At 43.6% G+C, this 25032-nt stretch overlaps 1 protein-coding gene across 4 annotated transcripts in view; it reads left to right on the forward strand.

Annotated features, from left to right (window-relative positions):
- The window catches only part of LOC142489583 (cohesin subunit SA-2-like), a 98774-nt gene that overhangs the window by 8000 nt on the left and 65742 nt on the right, over window positions 1-25032 (forward strand). For all 4 annotated transcript variants that reach the window (XM_075590605.1, XM_075590607.1, XM_075590606.1 and 1 more), the window contains 5 exons: window positions 2865-3016; window positions 3287-3360; window positions 16253-16376; window positions 19622-19720; window positions 23527-23606. In XM_075590605.1, coding sequence (XP_075446720.1) covers window positions 2865-3016; window positions 3287-3360; window positions 16253-16376; window positions 19622-19720; window positions 23527-23606 — 529 coding nt within the window. The remainder of the gene's footprint in view (window positions 1-2864; window positions 3017-3286; window positions 3361-16252; window positions 16377-19621; window positions 19721-23526; window positions 23607-25032) is intronic.

Here is a 25032-nt window from a genome sequence, read left to right on the forward strand (position 1 = left end):
TAGTATTGTTAGATTTTTTTCCTATGCAATTCCATTTTTTGGGGGGTCCTTTTTACCCATTACTTTTACAAATCTATTACATTACCTGAACAAAATGATCAAACAAAAAATGGTATTCTTCAATTTGCAATCCTGTGTTATTTTCAGCTCTGGGGACACCCTCCCCCCCCCTGTTTCCCCGTATCCTTAACCGGTGACGGTACCAGCGTTTCTGTCCTCTCCATGGGGAAACAAAATGGCGATTTAAATCTCCGGCATCACTCGGGGCAATAGAAAGCCGGAACATCACCCGTCGCAGCTTCCTATTGGCCCATGTGACACGTGAGATAAAAAAAAAAATGGACATAACACCGGTACTTTTACCTGTAACAATCTCAGGAACCGAGAGGCCCCGGAGCCGAAAACAGCTTTCAGCTCCGGGGACCTCCTGGTAAGAAAGAAAAATTGTAGTGATTACAGCGCTCCTGCGCCGGATCCATTTGGTGTTAATACACTCCAATATTATGTATAAACAGAGGCACAGTACATGAGGATAGTGGTATAATTGATAGAAATGGCAATAGTGATTCTCAATAAAGTATGAAGTCCATTAAGAGACAAATGCACCCTGAAGGTAAGAGTAAATGGGTCGGAGCCCACTGCTCAAACCTCGTTGGGATAATCCCTGGCCTGCTATTGACACACGAGATTCACTTAGTAATATGTAAATAGTATACTCACAATATGATGTACCTCTGTCCTGTGTCTGATTGAGTGTGCTGCCAATAGTAATATCAGGGTGGAGAAAAATAGGATTATGGCGCACAGCCAAAAGAGTGGGTCACAAAAATAGAATGAATATAAAGCTTTAGTGGTCCATTTAAAAAAAAAACAGATGTAACAAACCTCCTACGCGTTTCGTGCGCCTCGCACGTTATCACTTGATAAACCATTTTAAAACGCTATTGAGTTGTGTGCGTTTAAAAGTGTTGGGAATAGAATACGTCTCCATACGTGGTACTTCCTGTGCAAAAAGAGTTCTATCGTCTTTAGTTCCTTTTGCGTGCGGAACAGGGATATATTGTAAAGGTGCCATCTCCCACAATCTGCCAGTTGAATGTTTTAGGCACCTCTGAATAGGGAAGTGTTTGGCAAACAAGTGGTTTCGTTACCCTTATCCCACCCTGTCCTCACCAGAGAACCAATACAGATTAGGGGAGTTGGGCCTGGGGGGGGGGGGAAGGGGCGGTGGGGGTCTCTGATTGTACAAGCGCTTGCTGAACACACAATGATATCACAGATAGGAAGCCGCCACAGGAAATCCAACCCCTCCCAAGTCTAACTTCACAAAATAAATTAAAAGTACTTTTAGATGGCAGATTTGGGTAAAAAAAAAAGACTCCATAAATCATGTTGGAATAACTATTTTATTTACATATACTTACATACATATAAGTTACATACATATACATTTTTACTATAAAATATTACTCAAACAAAAAGTAAATTGAGAGTTACCTCTTATTTTCAGGTATGTCCTGGGTACAAAATAATAATCTGACAACAGTACAAGCTACAGTTACAAACCTGTTTTAAAGTAATAAGCAGCCGAAGTCCTGGAAGAACTTAGCCAGGAGGTGTTTTTCAGAGACTCGGGTAAAGTGTGCCAGCAGTGGGGTATTCAGTAACATAAGGAAGAGCGACCGGATTCTTTATTGAACCTCAGGACCATAAGTAGACTTCTGGGGGTTGGATTTTAGGAGAGAAGTGATGTATACATAAGGGGTGAGAAATCTACTCAGGTATTTGGGTAATTTGTCCAGGAAGTAATTGAAGGTGAGACAGGAAAGATGTGTGTTGCATCTGATTTCAAGGGATAGACAAACCTAGTCCAATTAACATATCACAACGGAGGTTGTTGAAGTTACATAATAAGACAAAACGGCATATTGAGTTGTGGCAAGTTTGTTGAGGTCAATGAAGGGATGACTATCCCAGATATTTATAATAGAGCAATACATATTTGTAGAAAAAAGGTAATAAGGTGCTTGTATCCCTAAAAAGTGTGGCCACACCTCATGAACAAACAGGAGAAACAGAAGAGGGAAAAGCACATTTACACTGATAAAAGGCCAGGTGGGCCTGCAATGTCGTTGCTTGGATGTTTGCCTGCTCCTTTTCACCATGAATATGCCTCAAGCGGTTATTACTTGATGTCAAGACCATGAGTCTGTAGTACCAAGTTTGCTGAAGTGAATTTAGGGTGCTGCACATACACTATATCCCCATATGGCATTAGCATCTTCTGTGCAAAGCACTTTCTGACCAATGGCTCAGGCATCATTTCTTTCTATAAATTACACACCGTTTGGAATAGTTTTGGATATCAGTTTGTCAACAAGTGAACTGAATGTTACATGGGAGTCAAGCCACATACCCAAATATTTAAAACTAGTAACTGAGGCAAGATAAGTGCTAGAGCTGGTTCTTATCAGTAGATCTGTCATTGGAAGATGACAAAATGTCTTTTTTGTGAAAAATCAGATTGCAGTACAATTTTATGGTAATAGTATCATCTGCATACATGTGCAATGAAGTTGTGTTACAGACCGTGGGAACGTCCTTGACAAAGTTCACTTTGGTCCTAGGAGGGATTGCCCCTTTATGTTTGGCACTGCAGGGACTGTTAGTAAGATTTGATGAGCCACTAGTCATTAAACCCTTTACTGCTGAAGTGACGTATCACACATCTCTCCAGCGGGGACAGAATTAACAAGGAGGGAGAATTAGTGGAATAAATGAAGGGCAAAGCTAAACCTGTGGCAGACTGTGGCCTGGCCTGGCATCTCGTATAACTGCATTTATTCCCCTTTCCTTTACTTCAGCCATGAAACTGCTGACTGCCCTTGTGAGAGTTATCCTGAATCTTGATATCAGCATAGACAACTCGCAGAGGCTGTACCAGGTGGAGAAAACAAGACCCGCGGCCAAAAGGACCACTTACCGACTTGAACAGCTTGAGCAAAAAAGGAAAGAGGTTGGATGCTTTGCGATTGAGTTGGAGGGCTGATTGCAGGATTAACGACCAGTGGTCTCCGTTATGGTGCTACAGAAAATATAGGAGTACAAGAGCGACAAGTTGATTTGGTTATAGTGGGTGAAATGCCAGGGAGCAGACGAGGAAAGAGCCTTCCCTTTGATGCTGCATGAGAAGAGTAATTATAGGGTCCAGGGCACGTGGCTTGTTTAAGGACATCTCTGAGCGTTGTTGTTACAGCTCAATATTGCCTCGTTTTTTCATTCTCAGCTTCAACAGAAACATCATGAGATAGAAGATATGATGAATGCACTTTTTAAAGGCACCTTTGTGCAGCGGTACCGGTAAGGATTCTGCATGTTACTGTACGTGTGCTAAGGTTGGACAAACACACTCTGTGTGCACATATTTTAGTTCAAAGTAAGCACAAACTTCATCTTAAGTCTAACAATGTACAGGACCGCAGGTAGCATGGATTTACTGGGGGGAGATCTGGTTGATTTTTTTTATGACTAGGTGATTAAGGTAATAGATCAGGATGGAGCTTATCTAGGTTCGTGTAAAGCCCCTGACATCGTCCTGACTGATAAGCAAGTTGCAATGCTTGGGAGTGGATTCTAAGGCCCGTAATATAGTTGGTGCGCGCCTGTGCGAACGCTCGTGCACGTGACGCACACTTTTTGTGTGTAAAGTTCGTGCTGCTGTGAGCGACAGGCTTGGAAGGGTACTGTGTGTGTGTCGCTGGGTAACTCTGTGTGTGTGTGTGTGTGTGTGAATTGGAAGCTGTCAGAGTGTGTGTGTGTGTGTGTGTGTGTGTGTGTGTGTGTGTGTGTGTCACTGGGTGACTGTGTGTGTCACTTTGAAGTGGTCTGTGTGTTTGTGTGTCACTGGGGAAGCTGTGTGTGTGCGTATATTATACAATATTTTATAACATAAAAAAAAGACATGTGGGAATAAATTATTTTTTAACATTGTGCAATATTTGATGTGTGTGTATATATATATATATATATATATATACACACACACACACATACATACATTGCAGACTGAGAGGTAGCGGCGCAAATACATAGTTTTCGGAGTCTTCCCCCCGATCGCCCGGCTCCGTGCGCGCAGCCCTAGCATACAATGGCTGGCTAACCACTTCCCTCTGTATTACGGGCCTAAGGTAGAATAGATAAGACATTGGTTTAAGGATGGGTGACAGAGATTTGTGCCTAATGGAGTACATTCTTAGGAGGGGCAGGTGACCAGTGAAGTACCTTAGGGATGCGTATTGGGACCGGTGCTCTTTAATATTTTTATTAGCAATATTATAAAAAGTCTTTAGATTACACAAAGATCTGAAACGGGGTGGGGGGGGGGAGCGGGGGGAGCAGGGGAAGCAAACACAATGATTTAGGTAGATTAGAGGAATGATCACGAGTGTGGCCACTATAATTTAATGCCAAAAATAATGTACCAGGGTCCCAAAAATCAAAAGGAAGAATACAGGATAAAAAAGGCACCATATTGTCAACTACTATAGAGGAAATGACCTGGGAGTTATTATTGCCGCTGACTTAAATGTAGGCGAGCAACGTAACACAGCAATGCGGGAAGCCAGCAGGATGCTATGTTGAAGACAGAGAGGTATTAGCAGCAGAAGACACGAGTAGCGATGTCACTTTATGGCTCATTGACAAGATCTCACCTAGAATACTGTGTTCAATTCTGGAGACCATTTCTCAGGACAGAAATAAATTGGTGATTTGTGCAAAGAAGGGCTACTAACATGGTTTATGATCTACATCCTTTTCAGGATCCTTATCAGGAACAAATAACAGACCTCAATATATACAGTGTGGAGGAGAGAAGGGAGAGCGGGATATAATTGACCCCTTCAAATATATAAAGGGTTTCAACAAGGTGCTAGAGTGCAGTGTATTTCAGTGAAAGAGAAGTGCTAGAAAAAGGCTCTTGGGGATGGTTGGCTTACGTGAACTGCGGGGAGATTCATGCAATGGATTCATGGAATAGCCTATCAGAGGTGATAGAGGCCAATGCAGTAAGGGAGTTCAAATAAGCTTGGGATAGAAATAAGTGTATCCTAATACAATACAGCCCAGGATCAAACGGTGACTGAGGTTTTGATAGTAAAATGGGCAGACTAGGTGAGCCAAGTGGCACTTCTCTGCTATCAAATTCTATGGGAAACAAGTGGCTTGGTGTCAGGGGCTGGCACATTTTAGGCCGGGGGGGCAAGCCCAACACACTGCCCCAAGAACCAGGTGACGGGCACACCATATACGCAGATGCGCACACCATATACACAGATGCGCACACCAGATACACGCACCATATACAAAGATGCGCACACCAGATACACGCACCATACACAGATGCGCACACGAGATACACGCACCATATACACAGATGCGCACACCAGATACATGCACCATATACACAGATGCGCACACCAGATACACGCACCATACACAGATGCGCACACCAGATACACGCACCATATACACAGATGTGCACACGAGCTACACGCACCATATACACAGATGCGCACACCAGATACACGCACCATACACAGATGCGCACACCAGATACACGCACCATATACACAGATGTGCACACGAGCTACACGCACCATATACACAGATGCGCACACCAGATACACGCACCATATACACAGATGCGCACACCAGATACACGCACCATATACACAGATGTGCACACGAGATACACGCACCATATACACAGATGTGCACACGAGATACATGCACCATATACACAGATGCGCACACCAGATACACGCACCATATACACAGATGTGCACAAGAGATACACGCACCATATACACAGATGCGCACACCAGATACACGCACCATATACACAGATGCGCACACGAGATACACGCACCATACACAGATGCGCACACCAGATACACGCACCATATACACAGATGCGCACACCAGATACACGCACCATATACACAGATGCGCACACCAGATACACGCACCATATACACAGATGCACACACGAGTTACACGCACCATATACACAGATGCGCACACCAGATACATGCACCATATACACAGATGCGCACACGAGATACATGCACCATATACACAATGCGCACACGAGTTACATGCACCATATACACAGATGCGCACACGAGTTACACGCACCATATACACAGATGCGCACACCAGATACACAGATGCGCACACCAGATACACGCACCATATACACAGATGCCACACCAGATACACGCACCATATACACAGATGCACACACGAGTTACACGCACCATATACACAGATGCGCACATGAGTTACACGCACCATATACACAGATGCGCACACCAGATACACGCACCATATACACAGATGTGCACACGAGATACACGCACCATATACACAGATGCGCACACCAGATACACGCACCATATACACAGATGCGGACACGAGATACACACACCATTTACACAGATGCGCACACCAGATACACGCACCATATACACAGATGCACACACCAGATACACACACCATACACAGATGCGCACACGAGATACACACACCATATACACAGATGCGCACACCAGATACACGCACCATATACACAGATGCGCACACCAGATACATGCACCATATACACAGATGCGCACACCAGGTACACGCACCATATACACAGATGCGCACACCAGATACACGCACCATATACACAGATGCGCACCCCAGATACACGCTCCATACACACAGATGTGCACATCAGATACACGCACCATACACCGACACACACCGTACACAGACACACACACCACAACCATTGAGTCTTCCTGATACAGCGGTAAAATATTGGGTAGTGCTATCCAAACTTCCATATGATATGTTTAGCTCAACGTTTATTATGGCAGGATTGCGCCTATGAAAAAGAAGTGGTTTATCCCACCCTGCCCGGCTGCTAGGGAGATTACATCGGTGTGTTATGTAGGTCTGCTCCTCAGGGGTTACCTTGTCTCCGGGGCTGGATTCAGGCGGCTGGGCGATGAGGAAGCAAGGTTATAAAATAATGAGCGCCCGGAACTTTTATCATACAACAGTCTTTTATTAGTGTGACAGGGACTGCTCATACACATGTTAACAACGTTGTACTGGATTTTATAATATCTTAAATATTATTAAATGCTTCGGAACCATCATTGGTATTACTCCGATTACTTTGGGCCCCTACGGAGTCCTGGTGGGCCTTTCTTACTTGACCTGGTGCCTGTTTGGGAACTGCCACTTCTATACAGACTGATGAGGAATATTGTGGCTGATCCGCTGACACCCCGGAGCCCTCATTCCTGAGGCCTTATGTGGCGTGCCGTATTCCTTTTTATTACTTATTCAGGACTCCATTCCTTCTTTCAGGGATCCTAACTTAACCAGTACTGTCCCTATCTACAACATAATAAACAGGGGTGCCTGGTCTGTGCTTATATTTTAGAAACACTACCGATCGACTCTCCCAGAGGCTCCTCTCCTCATGTCCTCCTGGAACCTAACCTTCTGACTAGTCGTCCACTTTGCCTTAATTAACCCCTGGGTGACCTCTGGATCCCCATAGTAACCCAGGGTGGACCCTAGCATACAACAGCTATATTAGTAACCTTTTAGGAGGGGGGAGATATATATATATATATATATATATATATATATATATACACACACACTCACACTCTCACACAAAAAAACAAGAAGTTCAGGGCACTCAAACAGGTATATCAAAAAAATAAGATACTTATTTTTGCTGACAGGGTGCTTGCAGAGCAGCTGGGATCACCATCCAGCCGTGGAAACAGATAAAACAAAAATCAAAAAATACTGCAGCATTCTCTGTAGGATATAAATAAGGTTTTAATGCATCAAGCAAGCATAAGGGGCAAGTACAGAAAAAAAGGAAGCGACATTTCGGACCTCCCAGTCCTTTATCAAGCTCCTAACTCAATGTGCAGCACATTGAGTATATATAGTGAATGAGACATACACTTATTTCATCTATGATGGTGCCAGAATAGGATACGCCCACCTGGGTATGGTGGCTCAAAGAGATCATTCTCACAGGACCACGCCGCATGTGCATCTGTGTTAATCAAAGTACTTAAATAAACAAATAATCTGCTCTCCGTGGTGCAGGGGGGACTGTAGAGCACAGATTCTCATAAATAAACATTCGTGCTAGGATGCGTGACGCTGTGTGCCGTGTCATCAGAGGGTCCACGGAGCTCCTAACAACATATGTCAGTTACTGTGCATGCTCGTGCTCATGCGCAATGTGGCACGTGTCCCCCAACCATGATCTCAGCCGGGTGTGCGTGCACATGCGGCATGTATTTTAAAATGAAATAGTTCACAGAGTTCTAAACATCATAATGTAATGTCCACACATGTGCAGTTCAACATAAGTACAGCATTGCGCATGTGCAAATGCAACCGCACCAGTGAACGAACTCGGGCTATGGGAGAGAACCCCACTTAACACAACCTAGCCCTGAGAGTGATGTAGCCAGTCAGGATAAGATGGGCGGCAGAGGCTGGAGCCCATATACAGGTTACATAGTTACATAGTTACATAGTAGATGAGGTTGAAAAAAGACGTACGTCCATCAAGTTCAACCTATGCTAAATTTAGACAACAGATACTTTATCCTATATCTATACTTACTTATTGATCCAGAGGAAGGCAAACAAAACCCCAGTGACATATCATCCAATGATATCTCATAAGGGGAAAAATTAATTCCTTCCTGACTCCAAGAATTGGCAATCGGATTAATCCCTGGATCAACATCCTTCCCATGTATACTTATTTGGTATATCCCTGTATACCTTTCCCATCTAAAAAGATGTCCAACCTTTTTTTGAATAAATCTATTGTATCTGCCATCACAGTCTCCATGGGTAATGAATTCCACATTTTAACTGCCCTTACTGTAAAGAACGCTTTCCTTTGTTGCTGGTGAAATTTCCTTTCCTCCAACCTTAAGGGATGGCCCCGAGTCCTTTGTACTGCCCGTGGAATGAACAGTTCTTTTGAAAGCTCCTTGTACTGTCCCCGAATATATTTGTATATAGTTATCATATCCCCTCTTAGACGCCTCTTTTCTAATGTAAATAAATCTAATTTAGCTAGCCTCTCCTCATAAGTTAGATTGTCCATCCCCTTTATTAATTTGGTGACTCTTCTCTGCACTTTCTCTAGTTCCATAATGTCTTTTCTTAGGATTGGTTCCCTAAAGTTGTACTCCATATTCAAGGTGTGGTCTTACTAATGCTTTATAAATTTGGCATAATTATGTTTACTTCCCTTCCATCCATTGCCCGTTTGATGCAAGATAAGATCTTGTTTGCCTTTGCAGCTACTGCATGACTTTGGGCACTATTGCTAAGCCTGCTGTCTACATGCACTCCTAAATCCTTCTCCATCAAGGATTCCCCCAATATATCTCCATTTAATTTGTAAGTCACCTTTTTATTCTTGCATCCCAAATGCATAACCTTACATTTATCTGTATTAAACCTCATCTGCCATTTACCTTCCCACGTTTCCAGTCCTTCTGGAGAGAAATTACATCCTGCTCTGATTCTATTACCTTACACAATTTAGAATCATCAGCACAGATGGAGACTTTGCTCTCAATGCCAACCTCAAGGTCATTAATAAACAAGTTAAAAAGCAGGGGTCCCAGTACCGATCCCTGAGGTACTCCACTCACGACTTTAGCCCAACCTGAAAACGTTCCATTTATGACAACCCTCTCTTGTCTATCCTTTAACCAGTTTTCAATCCAGGTGTATATATTATTACTGAGTCCAATTTTCTTTATTTTGTACACCAACCTCTTGTGTGAAACCGTATCAAAAGCCTTTGCAAAATCTAAGTAGACCACATCAACTGCATTACCCTGGTCTAAATTCCTACTTACCTCCTCAAAGAAACAAATAAGGTTAGTTTGGCATGATCTATCCTTCATAAATCCATGCTGACTATTACTAATAATTTTATTTTCCATTAGGTATTCCTGAATATTATCCCGTATTAAACCTTCAAGTAGTTTCCCTACTATTGAAGTCAGGCTTACAGGTCTGTAATTCCCCGGTTGTGATCTAGCTCCCTTTTTAAATATAGGCACCACATCTGCTTTACGCCAATCTTGTGGTACTGAGCCTGTGGAAATGGAGTCCTTGAATATTAAATATAATGGTTTTGCTATTACTGAGCTTAACTCCTTGAGAACTCTTGGATGTATGCCATCGGGGCCAGGTGCCTTATTTACTTTAATTTTTTCAAGTCGCTTATGAACTTCTTCCTCAGTTAACCAATTCTTCATTAATATGGAGGTTGTGGCTTCCTCCTGCGGCACTACTATTGAAATTGATTCTTCCCTGGTAAAGACAGAGGCAAAGAATTTGTTTAATACCTCTGCTTTTTCCTTATCTCCAATAATCTGCCTACCCGTCTCACACTGAAAGGGTCCTATATTTTCTTTTCTCATTTTTTTGTTATTAAGGTACTTAAAGAACTTTTTAGGGTTGACCTTACTTTCTATTGCAATCCTTTTTTCATTATCCATTTTTGCTAATTTGATTGCCCTTTTGCAAACTTTGTTACATTCCTTATAATTCTGATACGATGTCTCTGTCCCTTCTGACTTAAAGAATCTAAACGCCTTCCTCTTCTTGTCCATTTCCTCCCCTACCTGTTTATTTAGCCACATTGGTTTTGACTTATTTCTTTTATACTTATTACCAAAGGGTATACACTGATAAGTGTGCTTTTCTAACAATGCTTTAAAGACTGCCCATTTATCTTCTACATTTTTCCCTGCAAAAACATCATCCCAGTGTATTACTTGTAGATTAGACCTCAGTTTATTAAAATCTGCCTTTTTAAAGTTTAAGGTCTTTGTTGAACCCAAGTAATCTGTTTTTTGATAATTTATTTCAAATGAGACCATGTTATGATCACTGTTACCCAAATGTTCCAGAACTTGAATATTTGTTATTACTTCTACATTGTTTAATATGACCAAATCCAGAACTGCCCCTCTCCTGGTCGGTTCCTCAATAATTTGGGTCATATAATTGTCTTTAAGCACCCCCAAAAACCTGTTTCCTTTTGTTGTAACGCTAATCTCATTGCCCCAGTCTATGTCTGGATAATTAAAATCCCCCATTATGCAAACATGACCCAGTTTTGATGCCTTCTCCATTTGCAAAAGTATTTTAGCTTCCTCAATCTCACAGATATTTGGTGGTTTATAGCATATCCCCACAAACATTTTCTTTATACTTTTACCTCCACTGCTAATTTCTATCCACAAAGTCTCTACATTTTCATCATTCCCTTCATAGATATCATCCCTTATAATAGGTTTTAGATCCGGTTTAACATATAAACATACTCCACCTCCCCTTCTATTTGTTCGATCCTTCCGAAAAAGGGAATAACCCTCTAAATTAACTGTCCAGTCACGAGTTTCATCCCACCATGTTTCTGTAATGCCTATGATATCATACTGCTCCCTTGCAGCTATTAATTCAAGCTCCCCCATTTTATCTGTCAGGCTTCTTGCATTAGCAAGCATGCATTTAAGTTTTTTTTCAGCCTGTACTATTATCTTATCTGCTCCTTACTTTCTGTGCCCACTTGGTTTAGTCTTTAGAAGTTTTATTGTATTATCTGTATTTACTATGGGTGTCTCACTGCTTGTCAAACTCGCACTTGCCCCCATTCTACCTCCATACCACCTTGTATCTTCCTCTATTCCATTTAGTTCATTATCTGTTTCATTACCCTCCCCCCTCCATCCTAGTTTAAAATCTCCTTTTTAGCATTCTCCCCCCTAGCACAGAAGAGGTGCAATCCGTCCCTAGAATATAGATGACACCCCTCAGAAAATGAGTCCCAGTGCTCTAAAAATCCAAACCCCTCCTTCATGCACCACTTTCTTAGCCATGCATTAACCTCCCTGATCTCTGACTGTCTCCCTGCGGTAGCACATGGCACTGGTAGTATTTCAGAAAATACTACCTTGGAGGTCCTTGCCTTAAGCTTTTGGCCTAGATCCCTGTAATCATTTTTTAGGACCCTCCATCTTTCTCTACATCAAAGTACTCTTTAACTCTGTAGGCTATGTTTGGACTGCCTCTGGGCACATCCCCTGTAACAGAAAAAAAGCATACCTAGTACCATACAGGCATACCCCGGTTTAAGGACACTCACTTTAAGTACACTCGCGAGTAAGGACATTGCGCATGCGCCTGTCAGCACATCCTGAACAGCAATACTGGCTCCCTACTTGTACCGAAGCTGTGCGCAAGCAGGGTCACTATAGAGCCTGTTACAAATGCGTTATTTACATCAGTTATGCATGTATATGACGATTGCAGTACAGCACATGCACCGATAAGTGGGAAACAGTAGTGCTTCACTTTTAAGTAGATTTTCGCTTTACATACATGCTTCGGTCCCATTGCGTCCGTTAATGCGGGGTATGCCTGTATTACACTGGAAATAACTTCTAATATCTTCCACTACTGTAGATGTACCAACAATCAATAAAGTGCAACCAAAAAATGAATAATATTAAAAACCTTGTAAAATACCTTTTCATAACTCAACTACAGACACGTACTCATAAAAGTGGCATAACTAATTGAATAAAAACTGAATTGTGCCCAATACTCTGCATTGCGTCATCTGCTAGAAAGAAAAACATATCTAGAGATCAAAGTAGAAATAGTATGATATAATCATCCCAGTTGGGACCCATCATGATAGTCCTTTCTAGTTAGCATATACAACTGGGAATATGACTCCTCGGAGTTCAGGTAACCATCCAAGTTCATACCAGATAACGGGAGGACTAGTTTGGGTGGCAGGTACCCAGTGATGTCTGTTGTGGTCAATATCTAGTGTCTCTTAGTGTCAACAAATTAGCCAAAGTGACAGTACTAGATACTCATCATCAGGTTACTCACTGATGTATTTGCATAATGACAGATCATGGTTATCCTCCCTGGTGCATCCAAAGTAGCCCAAGAGCCATCGTTTGCGACTTCTGGTAAACCATGGGTAATATGCTGCAGCGAGGTGAGGCAATAAAATAAGTATAGAATCATCTCAAAGGAAGAGGTATAGAAGGGAGACCACTATGGAACAGCTGGCTTGTAGCCAGACCGAGTCACAAGACTCCAACAGTGCCAGGATCGAGCCAAAAGGTGTCCTCCGGCACCTGACCCTCACCCTGGATGCTGTACACTTTGCTCCGGCTACTGGAAAATTCCACCCCAGGCTCCACCTGAAGAAATATAAATCACACTATATTAGTGAGGTCATACTCCTTGTTCAGGCCCCTTGGATGTACCGTGCCCAGTTCCCGAATCCAAAAGGTCTCCATTTTTCTTAGTTGGTGCAACCTATTGCCACCTCTCCGAGGTTTAGGTACCACCTCAATGATTTCGAAACGTAGCTGACTTACGCTATGCCCAGCCTGTAGGAAATGCGCACACACGGATTGGTCCATCACTTTGCAACGAATTGTGGACTTGTGCTGACACATTCTTTGGCTTTACGTATAATCTCCCCAACGTATGCCAACCCACATGGACACTTTAATAGATACACCAATAATTCAAGTGGCACGTAGCATAATCTTTGACCCAATATTTCTTACCTGGACGTAGGACCTTTCTGCATATTCCCACACTGTGCACATGATAGGCAAGGAAAGGTCCCACGGATAACTGTCCCTTTAAACCGTGACCCTGATGGTTTTCTGGAGCCCAGATCTGCCCTAACCAGAGCATCCCTTAATGTTGGAGCCTTTCTATAGGCCATGAGCGGTGGAGCTGTGAGTATCTGGCCTAATAATGGGTTGGAATTAATAAGATGCCAATGTTTCCTGAGTATCTGACTTATCCTTGGGCTTGCTGTACTGAATGTGCTGACAAAAGGAATCCTTTTGATGTTGGCTTTTGTTTGTTTTGGTGTAAGTAAGGTCTCCCTATTAAGGCCAGCAACTCCGTCCAGTTTCCCACTAAGTTCTAACTCAGTATACCTCCGTGCTTTGAACTTATTTGTCATATGTACCAGGCTTTCTTCAAGCCTGTGTGGTTCGCTAACAATTCTTTTAACCCTGTACTGCTGGCTCCTTGCAGGAGAACGAATAGTACTCATGGGATGGAAACTACTATGGTGTAGTAATGTGTTACGATCTGTGCCCTTAGTGAAGAGGTCAGTTTGAACCTTGTCTTCTAGCTTATATACTTTAGTGTTCAAAAAGCAAACCTCCTGCTTATCATGATGCAGAGTAAAGGTAATTGTCGGCAAGGACTTAAGATCATCAAGGAACAGCAATAAATCACTAGGGGAGCCTGACCAGACCATGAATATATCGTCTATATACCTCAACCACGTTATCGCAAAAGCTTTAAAGAGAAAATGACTATACACAAACTGCTCTTCGAAAAAGTTCATAAACATTTTCGCATATGTCGGGGCCACATTTGATCCCATGGCTGTTCCTCTAGTCTGGTTGTAAAAATCATCTTCAAACAGAAAGTAATTCTCATAGAGAACCACTTTGAGTAGTGCCAGTAGCAAATTCTGTTCTGGACATGTCAAAATAAATCGCAGGTTCAGATAGAACGCAGTAGCCTCCACACCCTCCACATGTGTTATGGAAGTGTAGAGGCTACTGACATCCAGTGTCACCAGCAACGTATCCTGTGTGATGGTACTAATCTGTCTAAGCTTCAGCAGGAATGTCCTTAAGATATGAAGGACCAACCTCCACCAACGGTCTAAAAATCTTGTCCAAGAATACAGATATTGATTAAAAAATAGAGCCTGTCCCTGCTACTATTGGCCTCCCTGGGGGATTCACTAATCTCTTGTGGATTAGACACAGGGATTAGGGGATCTTGAACCGTGAGATACAATCGTAATGGTTTAGATATTATTCCCTGTGTTTCAGCAACTCCCAAGATGTTCTGAATTATAGTATTGATCTCAGATGTAGGATCACCCTTCAATAGCCTATATAATGGACTGGGAGGTCCGAAACGTCGCTTCCTTTCTTCCTGTACTTGCCCCTTATGCTCGCTTGATGCATTGAAACCTTATTTATATCCTACAGAGAATGCTGCAGTATTTTTTGATTTTTGTTATACACACACACACATACACACATACACACACACACACACACACACACACACACACACACACACACACACACACACACACACACACACACACACACACATACACACACACACACACACACACACACACACATGTATACACATATACATCTATACACACATCATATATACACTTACATCATATATACACCATACACACACACACTATATATATATATCTATATATACACACACCATTTATACAATTACAAGTATACACACTGGAGACAGGGACGGCTTTAGGGTGGTGCCATCGGTGTCCCTGCACCGTGCCTCGCACTTCCAGAGGCCCCGCACCCTTCCGCACAACAATTAAACTGATTGCCAGGCGAGAGCGCTTGGCCACTGTAACTCTCCTTACCTTGTTCTTCACCATCTCTACCTGCATGGTCCCTCATCATGGTGCTGCGACGGCAAATGGCGTCACATTGCCATGACAACGTGCCGTGATGTCATGCAGTGTCACGTTGCTATGACAACTGATATCCAGGGTTGCCACCTCTCCGGGTTTGACCCAGAGACTCCGCGTTTCAGGCCTTTACCTCCGGGCTACGGGTTGCTGTCGTCAATAACCCCTTTGCTCCCCTGGCCAGCCCTCCCCTGCGGGGTGCAATGAAACGTCAGGGCAACAGTGTGTCTGCTAGGTTACAATTACTTTTAACTACTAATATGTAAAATGTAGTGAATGTATTGCATTTCGTGGAGCAGGTTAGCCATGACCTTAATGTTTGTAACAATGTGTGTTAGCAGTAGTGTAAAGTAGTTTGCAGCCCGTTTCGTGACGGTTCAGCATAGAAAAATACCACCTTTCCCATATGAATATCTCATCCGGCTTATTTACTTCTTTTATTTAAATGTAGGGTAATGAAGGCCCCGTATGCCTGAAATATATGGATGCACTTAATTTTGTATTTTTTGACACATGTGGTTGCTTTTTCCCCTTAGTACCATGGCTGGAACCTTTTAATCCCTTTACCTGCCTTTTTAGGGATGTGGTCTCTGAAATCAGGGCACTTTGCATTGAAGAAATTGGTACGTGGATGAAAATGTACCCTCAAACCTATTTGAATGATAGCTGCTTAAAGTACATTGGATGGATGCTTTATGACAAGGTGGGTTTCTTCATATGAAAGTACAGTATAGCGCTAACGGGATTCTGCGTGAAACTGTTACATTATGAGTTCAAGGTGTAGCCCTATATCTGAGCAGGACTCAACTGATATCAGGTGTAAGTTTAATAGGCTATGACTTCTCTATGTGTTTGATACCTAGAAAAAGGCTAAAAATAACAAGCATTTCAAATAATTTCCAAAAGTTTGGAACGTCCCTTTGTTTCCAGCTTGATCGGAGAGGGCAATGATTTTACTCTACCCCGAAGATAAGGTCGTCAGATATCTGAATGTCCAATTTATGCCTAAGGCCAGTAATAGGGGAGAGATAAGGCAGGTTACCCAGTCTAGAGGGTTTGAAAGAAATGTCCTAAGGAAGGACACACAAATCCCATTGTGTGTTCACTCCAACTTATTACGTGTTATCTCAGCAGAAGAATCATAACAGCTAGTATATGATTCATTAATCAACACACAGCCCAGCTTTTAATATGTATGACACCCACTCTTATTTTCAGGTTACAATGTCAACAGCCATTGACGGGACAAAAAGGGGATTTTTAAAATACTTCTCCATGATTTTTCTTTAAGGCGTGGCTCGCCCCCTTTTAGCATGCTATGCCTTTTACTATTCTTAGCTCCGTCACATTCTCTTCCCGTTTATTTCTGCTCGGTGCCACGATGGGTATGATGGCGCTGGCAGCGTCTGTGTGTCCTCGCTGTGATCAGTGGCCACGTCCGTGCTGTATGCAGGAGGGACAGAAAGGGGGAGGATGTCTGCAAAGGCAAGCATCACTCAACTTGAAGATGTGACCAGAACCCCTCCTAACTAATCTGTCCGATCATGAGCTGGTGGAAGTTAGAAAAACAGGGTTCAAAGAACTTACACTGCACTTAGAATACCCAAAAACCGGGTAAAAGTGCTCTGTTTAATGGCAAAATTCACTGCTTCCCAACACAAAAGTTTATTACTGGCCAAAGTCCCACTTTACAATCTAAAACTAGCTCTGCAGTTCCATCTCTGCCACAGGGTTTCTATTAGTCATATAATTAAATGATTGAATGAGCAATCGTCATTTACTTTTCAGAAGCGTGATTCAATCTTTGTGATTACAGTATATTTATTTTGAATTATCAGTGATATGCTAATAACAGTTGTGCCCCACGACACACACATTTAATGTATCCACATAATGTTTTCAGGATATGACACCTTGAACTTGTAGCTGTGGTTATTTTATTGCTCACACAACCAAGCTTTGTGTACACGTGGCCAGGCTGTGTGTATGGAAGAGTTGGACGTACCTTAGATTAAGCAGGAACATCTATAAGTATTATGTGTTTTATCTCTGATACTTTTCCAGACTCTACAAAGCTGCCTCTACTGGAAAAATAAACCTCATACACGCTTGGTAACAACACTTGATTCAGCATTAGCTTTTCTGCACTCATGGTGTGTCTGAGCACAGGAAACCCACACATGACACAGGGCACATCAGTTAGTGGTGAATCCTGAATGCATGCTTGTGCTGATGGTGTCTGGTTAGACAAATTCAAGACGACTATTATGTTCACTTTTCTAGCACTCTGATGGGGAGGGGATGGGGGGGGGGGGATCTGCTGTGAACGTTTGTATTTATTTAATCACATTCTTTTCCGGCTGTGTACTAACCCTTTTACACCCGTCTGCTCCTGCACACTTGTTCTTCCAGCAGCTGTTAGAACCCTCTCGTTCTTTCCTACAGCGGCCTCTGGCAGGTCCCTCTTTACATCGCTCATCATGGCTCACTGTTTAATCTTCCATTACTTACAGTATTGCTGCCCTCCTTCAAGGCCCTTCTCCTCTGCACTTTCTATCTGAGCTTTAGTTTATTGTTACACCCCTTTCCTCCTCTTGAACTCTGCTCAAACATGTCCCTTTTCTGCTCCACCTACATTTTAGTGACCCTAAATGACAAAATGTGCAATACAAGGTACATCAAGTAGAAACAATGGGGATTGGTGTGACAGGTCAATTACAACATACTGTAAGGCAAAGGGAGACCTTGCTCCAAAGAGCTTGCAATCTAAGTGTTATACTGGGAGGCTTAGGCTGCGTCCAGGGTTGCAGCAGCCGTGCGGAGGCGCGCTGAGGCTGAGGGAAAGCGGGTGCTTTCCCTGGCCTTGGTTAGCGCGCCATCCATGGGCGTGTCGGGGGGCGGGCCAGTGACGTCACGGAGCTGGTTCGCCCTCATTGGGCGAGCCGCTCACGTGACCGGCCCTGCGCTCCCGTGAGCGCTTGAAACAAAAAATTTTCTAAGACCCACGCTTCCGCAAGCGTGCACGAGCCCCTGCTAAAGCCGCTCTCATTGCGGCTGCAGGGGCTCACTGGTAAGCGTAAGCGCGCCTCAGCACGGGTCAGCGCCATGCCCGAGGCCTTGTGGACACAGTTACAGTAAAAGCACGTTATTGAAAGTGCAGTCCGGGAGGTCAAGTGCACCTGGAGCCAGTTGCAGAGGCGTAAATTATTTAATGAGATTCTTTTAAGCGGTGGATTATCAGGTGGGCTTTGAATGTGGAAAGGGAAGGCGCTTGATGAATATTGAGCGGAAGAGGGTTCCATAGGCAGGCAGAGATTGGTGAGAAAGGTTTAAGACGGGAGGGAGCTGCAGAGGTAAAAGGTGCAAAGATGAGACAGCCTTGGGGTTGAGCGTAAGAGATGGGTCGGTGTGTAACGAGGGATCAGAGTTGAGATATATGCAGAGGAATGTAGAGCCTTAAAGGAAAGGAGGAGAAATTAATAGGAAGTCGGCATGTACAGGTATAGCGCACACCTATGTGTTTTTTTTAAGGTTGTACTCACCACATACAGTGGGTTATTGAGCGCCACCAGCTGACTATTGTTTTCTATTTTAATTATAGCGGACCTAATATCAATACTAAATTAATTTTAATTATAGTATTTTAAACTATTTAATCATCAGCTATTTAAAATATTTATGTACAGGTATAGCAAGCATCACTGATCCCTAGTGCTAAACAACATATCCCAGTATAACTCAGAATATCATTTCCATAGGATGCAGTTGCAGCGTTGGCACAGTAATTCTCACTAGATCTACATATATCACACTAGAGAGAGAACCACGAAGCTTGCTGCATCTGTGCAAATAATACTGTATGCACAATCTCTGTTTTCTCTTTGCCCCAAGGAGATTTAGTAATGTTATTAGTATATGTGACCGTGGGGTTCTCCTTGTGTCTTACAGATCCCTGAGGTGCGCCTGAAAAGTCTCATGGCCCTGCATGGACTTTACGATAAAAAGGATCTGGTTTCCAAAATGGATCTTTTTACGTGCAGGTTTAAGGTAAAACATGAAGTTGTGACACCTTTAGAACACATAAAAAAAACAGAAAAAAGAGAATAGGTGCAAAACAGCGCTAGAATTATAAATATAAATGTTCAGGCAGCCAGGTGAAAGACTGGTAGTACAACCAGTCAGGGGAACAAATGAAAAAAAGAGGTTTAACCGGCGCCAAAAAAAGGGTAAATACCAGTCCTGTTATGACAGTCCAAATACAGTCCTTGGAATGATGAATGGTGATGATTCTCACCTCAGCAATGCATATATGAAAAAGAGAGAAAGAAAGAGAATAATGGTGCAGTAAATCAACACAGGAGGGGGAAGGAAGGGGGGGGGGGGGGAAACACAGATATTAGCAACAAAAACAACAAACAGAGCATACAAACATGAAACACAAGCACGGCCTAAAAAATAATACAAAGCTTATTTATTAGCGTGGACATGTGTATTAACCGCATCCGGAGGGGCAAAATTGCAACCCTACTTACGAAATGCTGGAAAGGTACAGGCAGATCTGCTGTAAGCAGCTGGGCTTTCAGGATGGCGACCGGAGCACTTGTGCTGGCGTCTACACGTGACTGGGGAATCAGGACACATACTACTAGTGGCGCGGCTTTAGTGATATCCGCCACAGGCTCAAACCACCAGTGGCCTAAAAACATTGTATAAACTCAACTAGTTCAGTGTTTTTCAACCTTTTGACCAGTGGAAATCTTCACAAATGTAAGGTGACTGCTACACCTTAAAAAGGTATTGTGACTTTATGAAACCCCAACTTGTTTATCTTATGTGCGTAAAAAATAGCAGTGTTGTGCTAGGCCTGCCATTTTCTAAATAAATTAGCTGCTTTGTTTACTATGTATAATTTACGATAAAGTATAAAATGTAATCATCATTTTAATTACTCAATTAAAAAAATATGGCAAAATAAAATGATTGTATCTTGAGGAACAAAATATCGGCCATTACCAAGTTTGGTCTCAACTAAACGCTGGTAACCTCTCGCAGAACCTCTCACAGATCCTCTCAGAACCGCTCACAGAACCGCTCACAGAACCGCTCACAGAACCCCCGGGTTCTCCACTTGAAAACCACTGATATAATACAATGGTAGGAATGATTGACCCCTCCGCCAGAGATGTACCGAGCTATTTTCATCCCAGGATAACCCTCAGTTTTCCTGAGATACTTGCTGCTGATGTTAGCAGGTTTAAATCTCTGTCCAGGGGAAATAAAATGGCTGCCAAATCTCTGGCCAATAGGATGATGTTGCAGTTTTCTGCCATAAAACATTTTCTGGTGCTGAAAGATACCATACAGCCCATTGCAGTTACTCCTGAACACTGTAACTGCCAGTATAGGGAACCTACACATGCGTTGCTTGTCAGTTGGATGCAGTTTCCCTCTGGCAGGGAAGAGGTTAAGTGCATTGCAATCCTCGCTGGCAGCAGAAGTTCATATCGCAGCTACACTTGCTTACTATCTGTTTACATTCTGCAGGGAGGTTTATTTTTATACGGCGTATCATGAAAAGAACCTACAACCCTGTGTGGAATGTATTTCTGGAGTAATATTAAAGCAGCAATTCCCTCCTCCCCCCCCTAATGCTGATGAACTAGTTCGGGGTAAAAAACGACACAGATGGCTGCCGGGTTCACCAATAGACGTCATCTTCTGATTACACAGCGGCTTTCTATTGGCTTCTGGAGCGAGCCCTGACCCCAAGGCCATTTTATGTCTGCTTTTAACGTTCACTGAACTCAATGAGATCCATTAAGGCAGGAGTGGCCAACTCCAGTCCTCAAGAGTCACCAACAGGTCAGGTTTTCATGATATCCCTGCTTCAGCACAGGCGGCTCAATCAGTGGCTGTGTCTTCGTCTTTGACTGAGCCACCTGTGCTGAAGCAGGCATTTCCTTAAAACCTGACCTGTTGGTGGCCCTTGAGGACGAGTTGGCCACTCCTGGGCTACTGGCTGTAAAACGGGGACAAAACGAGTGCACAATAATTGCAGCAGATTTATCAAACTAAAGTCTTATTGCTCGCAATAGGATTCATTTACTTTGCTGTAATTTGCACAAGTAGAAGTGAGTTCAGTGAACAAGTTACTATTACCCCAAGAACAAATTCCACACATAGGTTGGGCGTTCATTTCATGAGAAGCTGTTTAGGCTGATATTAGGGATATTAAATGTATTGGAAACATGGGACATGGAAAACTAACGCTCAATCATTTGTATATTACTATCCCAAGGCAAAGAGTGGATAGTAAAGTTAAATTAAAGCAGCGCACAATGCTGATCACCAGATGTTTTTTATTTATTTAAAAGATATCTTCTTGTTCTTTCCAAGGCTGTTTTTATTGCTAAAATCTCATGCTTTGTTCAGGAGATAGAAGCAGTTGAAATATTAGGCCCGGGAGGTTTACAAGGAGCTCTCACCAGAGCCCAATTCAGTCGATAGGTTACCATGGTTACCTCCACCGCTAGAGATTAAGAAAATGAGGATTGTTAACACTACAACATTAAAAAAAGAAAGGAGCTGGGCATTCTCAGGTGACAAGATACTAATATGATATGGGTTAAACCAGGGTGGGCGATTATATTGGCTGCCGGGCCATTTCACCGGCTTTGATAAGCTCCGCGGGCCACAAACTTAATATAGGTCCTCACCAGCTTCTCCCAAACATACTCTTCTTCTCACCTACACCCCCCCCCAAATGCCACCCATTTCTCTTACTCCCATCACTCTCTCTTACCATCATCAATCTGCCCCACTCCCCTTTATCTCACTCTCCTGCTTCTCCTCTCACTCCCTTCTCTCTCTCCCCCCTTCTCCTCTCTCTCCCTCTTCTCCTCTCTCTCCCCCCTTCCCTCTCTCCCCCCTTCTCTCTCTCCTTCCCTTCTCCTCTCTCTCCTCCCCTTCTCTCTCTATCCCCCCTTCTAACTCTCTCCCCCTTCTCCTCTCACTCTCCCCCTTCTCCTCTCACTCTCCCCTTCTCCTCCCTACTCCTTTCTCTCTATCCCCCCATTCTCTCTCTCCCCCTTCTCTCTCTGCCCATTCTCTCTCTCTTTCCCCAGTTGTCTCTCTACCCCCCCCTTCTCTCTCTCTCTCCCCCCTTCTCTCTCTCTCTCTCTCCCCCTCCCTCTCCCTCCCCCTTCTCACTCTCTCTCGCCCTTCTCACTCTCTCTCTCGCCACTCTCACTCTCTCTCTCTCTTGCCGTTCTCTCCCTGCTCCCCTCTTCCCCTGAGAGATTGTGGAAGTTGGACTTGACTTCCATGTTAGGATCACCTGGGTGAGCTCCCTCCTCCGGTAGAGTCTGGGGAGGCAGCAAGGAGAGATGGGGGCCCTACCTCCCCCACCTTCTCTCTCCTCCCTTCCTCCCGCCACAGGTCACACTCTCCCCCTGGGGCCCGACCTGTGGCACTGGTCCTTACGCAGGGATGGAGGGAGCTCACCCAGGGCGGTGATTGTGGAAGTTGGGCCGAACTTCTGTGTAACTTCTACAGGTATATCCCGGGGAGGGCGTGTGGAGAGAGGGGGGTCCTACTAGTGTGGGATGGATAGATTGATATGACGGACCGGATGTGGTCCACGGACCATATTTTTCCGACTTCTGCGTTAAACTCATGTAGGCTTCTGGAGGGGTCTTTGCTTTAACAAGCGCTGAATGCAAAACTGGACCCACTGATTTAAGAGGGAATTTCTCTCTTCAATTATAGAAATGTACACATCCTGTCTCTGTCTCTCTGTCTGCCTGTCTCCCACATATATATATATATAATGTCTCCTGACTTGGATCTTCTAGGATCGCATTGTGTCAATGACACTGGACAGGGACCATGATGTGACTGTTCAAGCTATGAGGCTCCTCGTACACATGTCACAGTGAGTATTGTTGTATGTTCTACTTTTGTACGGTTAATCTGGGAAATGCAAGAAAAATGTGTTTCTCTCATTACATTTCAGCCTCAGAATATCCAGCCACGTGTGAAGAGAAATCGGCGTCCGCACAGTGTTATTAAAGGCTGGCCAATAAGGGTTGTGTTACATGTTACAAAAGGGACCCGATAGTTTGCTGCGCAAGGACCTCCATTAGGTGGTCTGAAACGTGGGATCACTTTTGTAGCGGGATGCAATGCTTTTGAACTTGCATAATGTGTGCGTTCTGGATTTCTTCTATCAGTCTGCATACGTGTGTCTGTCTACACGTGCTCACAACATAGTACACGCGCACGCAATAATATAAAGCTGGAAGACCCTCGGGCGCTGAACTCAGAGGTAGATACCAACAGTATTGAAGTAATAAAAGCGTTGCACACTATTTATACCGACCGACGGGCTAGGACATTTGGTCGCAGCCGTCTTGCCGTGACAAGTCACTGCTGGCGTTTAGCCGCCACACCTCGCCGCAGGGACATCTCTCTGCCGGCCGTCTCACCACCAAGGTAACCCTCAACTAACCTTACTCCTTACCCTATAAACCCGTAATGTTAACCGCTAATAATAACACTCCCACCTACCCTAAAAACCTATCCCCTTGCCCTAAAACCCCTTAATCTAAACTAAAAAACCCCTTACCTTAAAACTTCCCACACCAATTCCCTACCCTAAAAACCTAACCCCTTGCCCTAAATCCCCTATTCTTATCCCCTAATACTAACGCTGCTACCCCCTTACCCTAAAAACCCTAATACTAATGATGCCCCATACCATAAAAACCTTAACCCCCTAAAACCCCTATTCTTAACCCCCATACCCTAACCGCTAAAACCCCTTAAATGAACTTACCTTATTGGGGAGGTGGCCGGCAGCCGCGGGTCCAGAGACGGAGCAGCTGCGGGGAAGGCCTCCTTGTCGGCCAGGTGCAGGTGCTGAAGGGGTCGTGGCGAGATGGCCGTGAACAAGTGTCCGATTCCTACGACTGGTAACCCCCTTTTTTAATGATTATTTATTTATTTTACAATTCTCGGTGCCACTGAACTAATGTTAGGTAAATAAATGTTATGCACGGTCATTTGTTTTCTAAACGTCTTAATGCACAGCGCTCCCCGCGGGGGTTTAGGAACTCGGATACGTTGTAAATACAAATACACGAGTAATATATAACAATATGAATACATAGTGTCGGGTTAATACCAACCCCAACGTATCCTGAACAGTGCAACGAAACATATAGATAGGAAAGCGAACGCCAAGTACAGCGCCATCAGGAAGAAAGGAATCGGACACTCCAAACAGCCCGGAAATAAATAGGATCATGCTTCTTTTTCCCTAATGCTTAAAAGGCTGTGCTGCAAGAGAACAAGGGGAG

This window comes from Ascaphus truei, chromosome 3, assembly GCF_040206685.1.
Source record: "Ascaphus truei isolate aAscTru1 chromosome 3, aAscTru1.hap1, whole genome shotgun sequence".
In the NCBI taxonomy this organism is placed as follows: domain Eukaryota; kingdom Metazoa; phylum Chordata; class Amphibia; order Anura; family Ascaphidae; genus Ascaphus; species Ascaphus truei.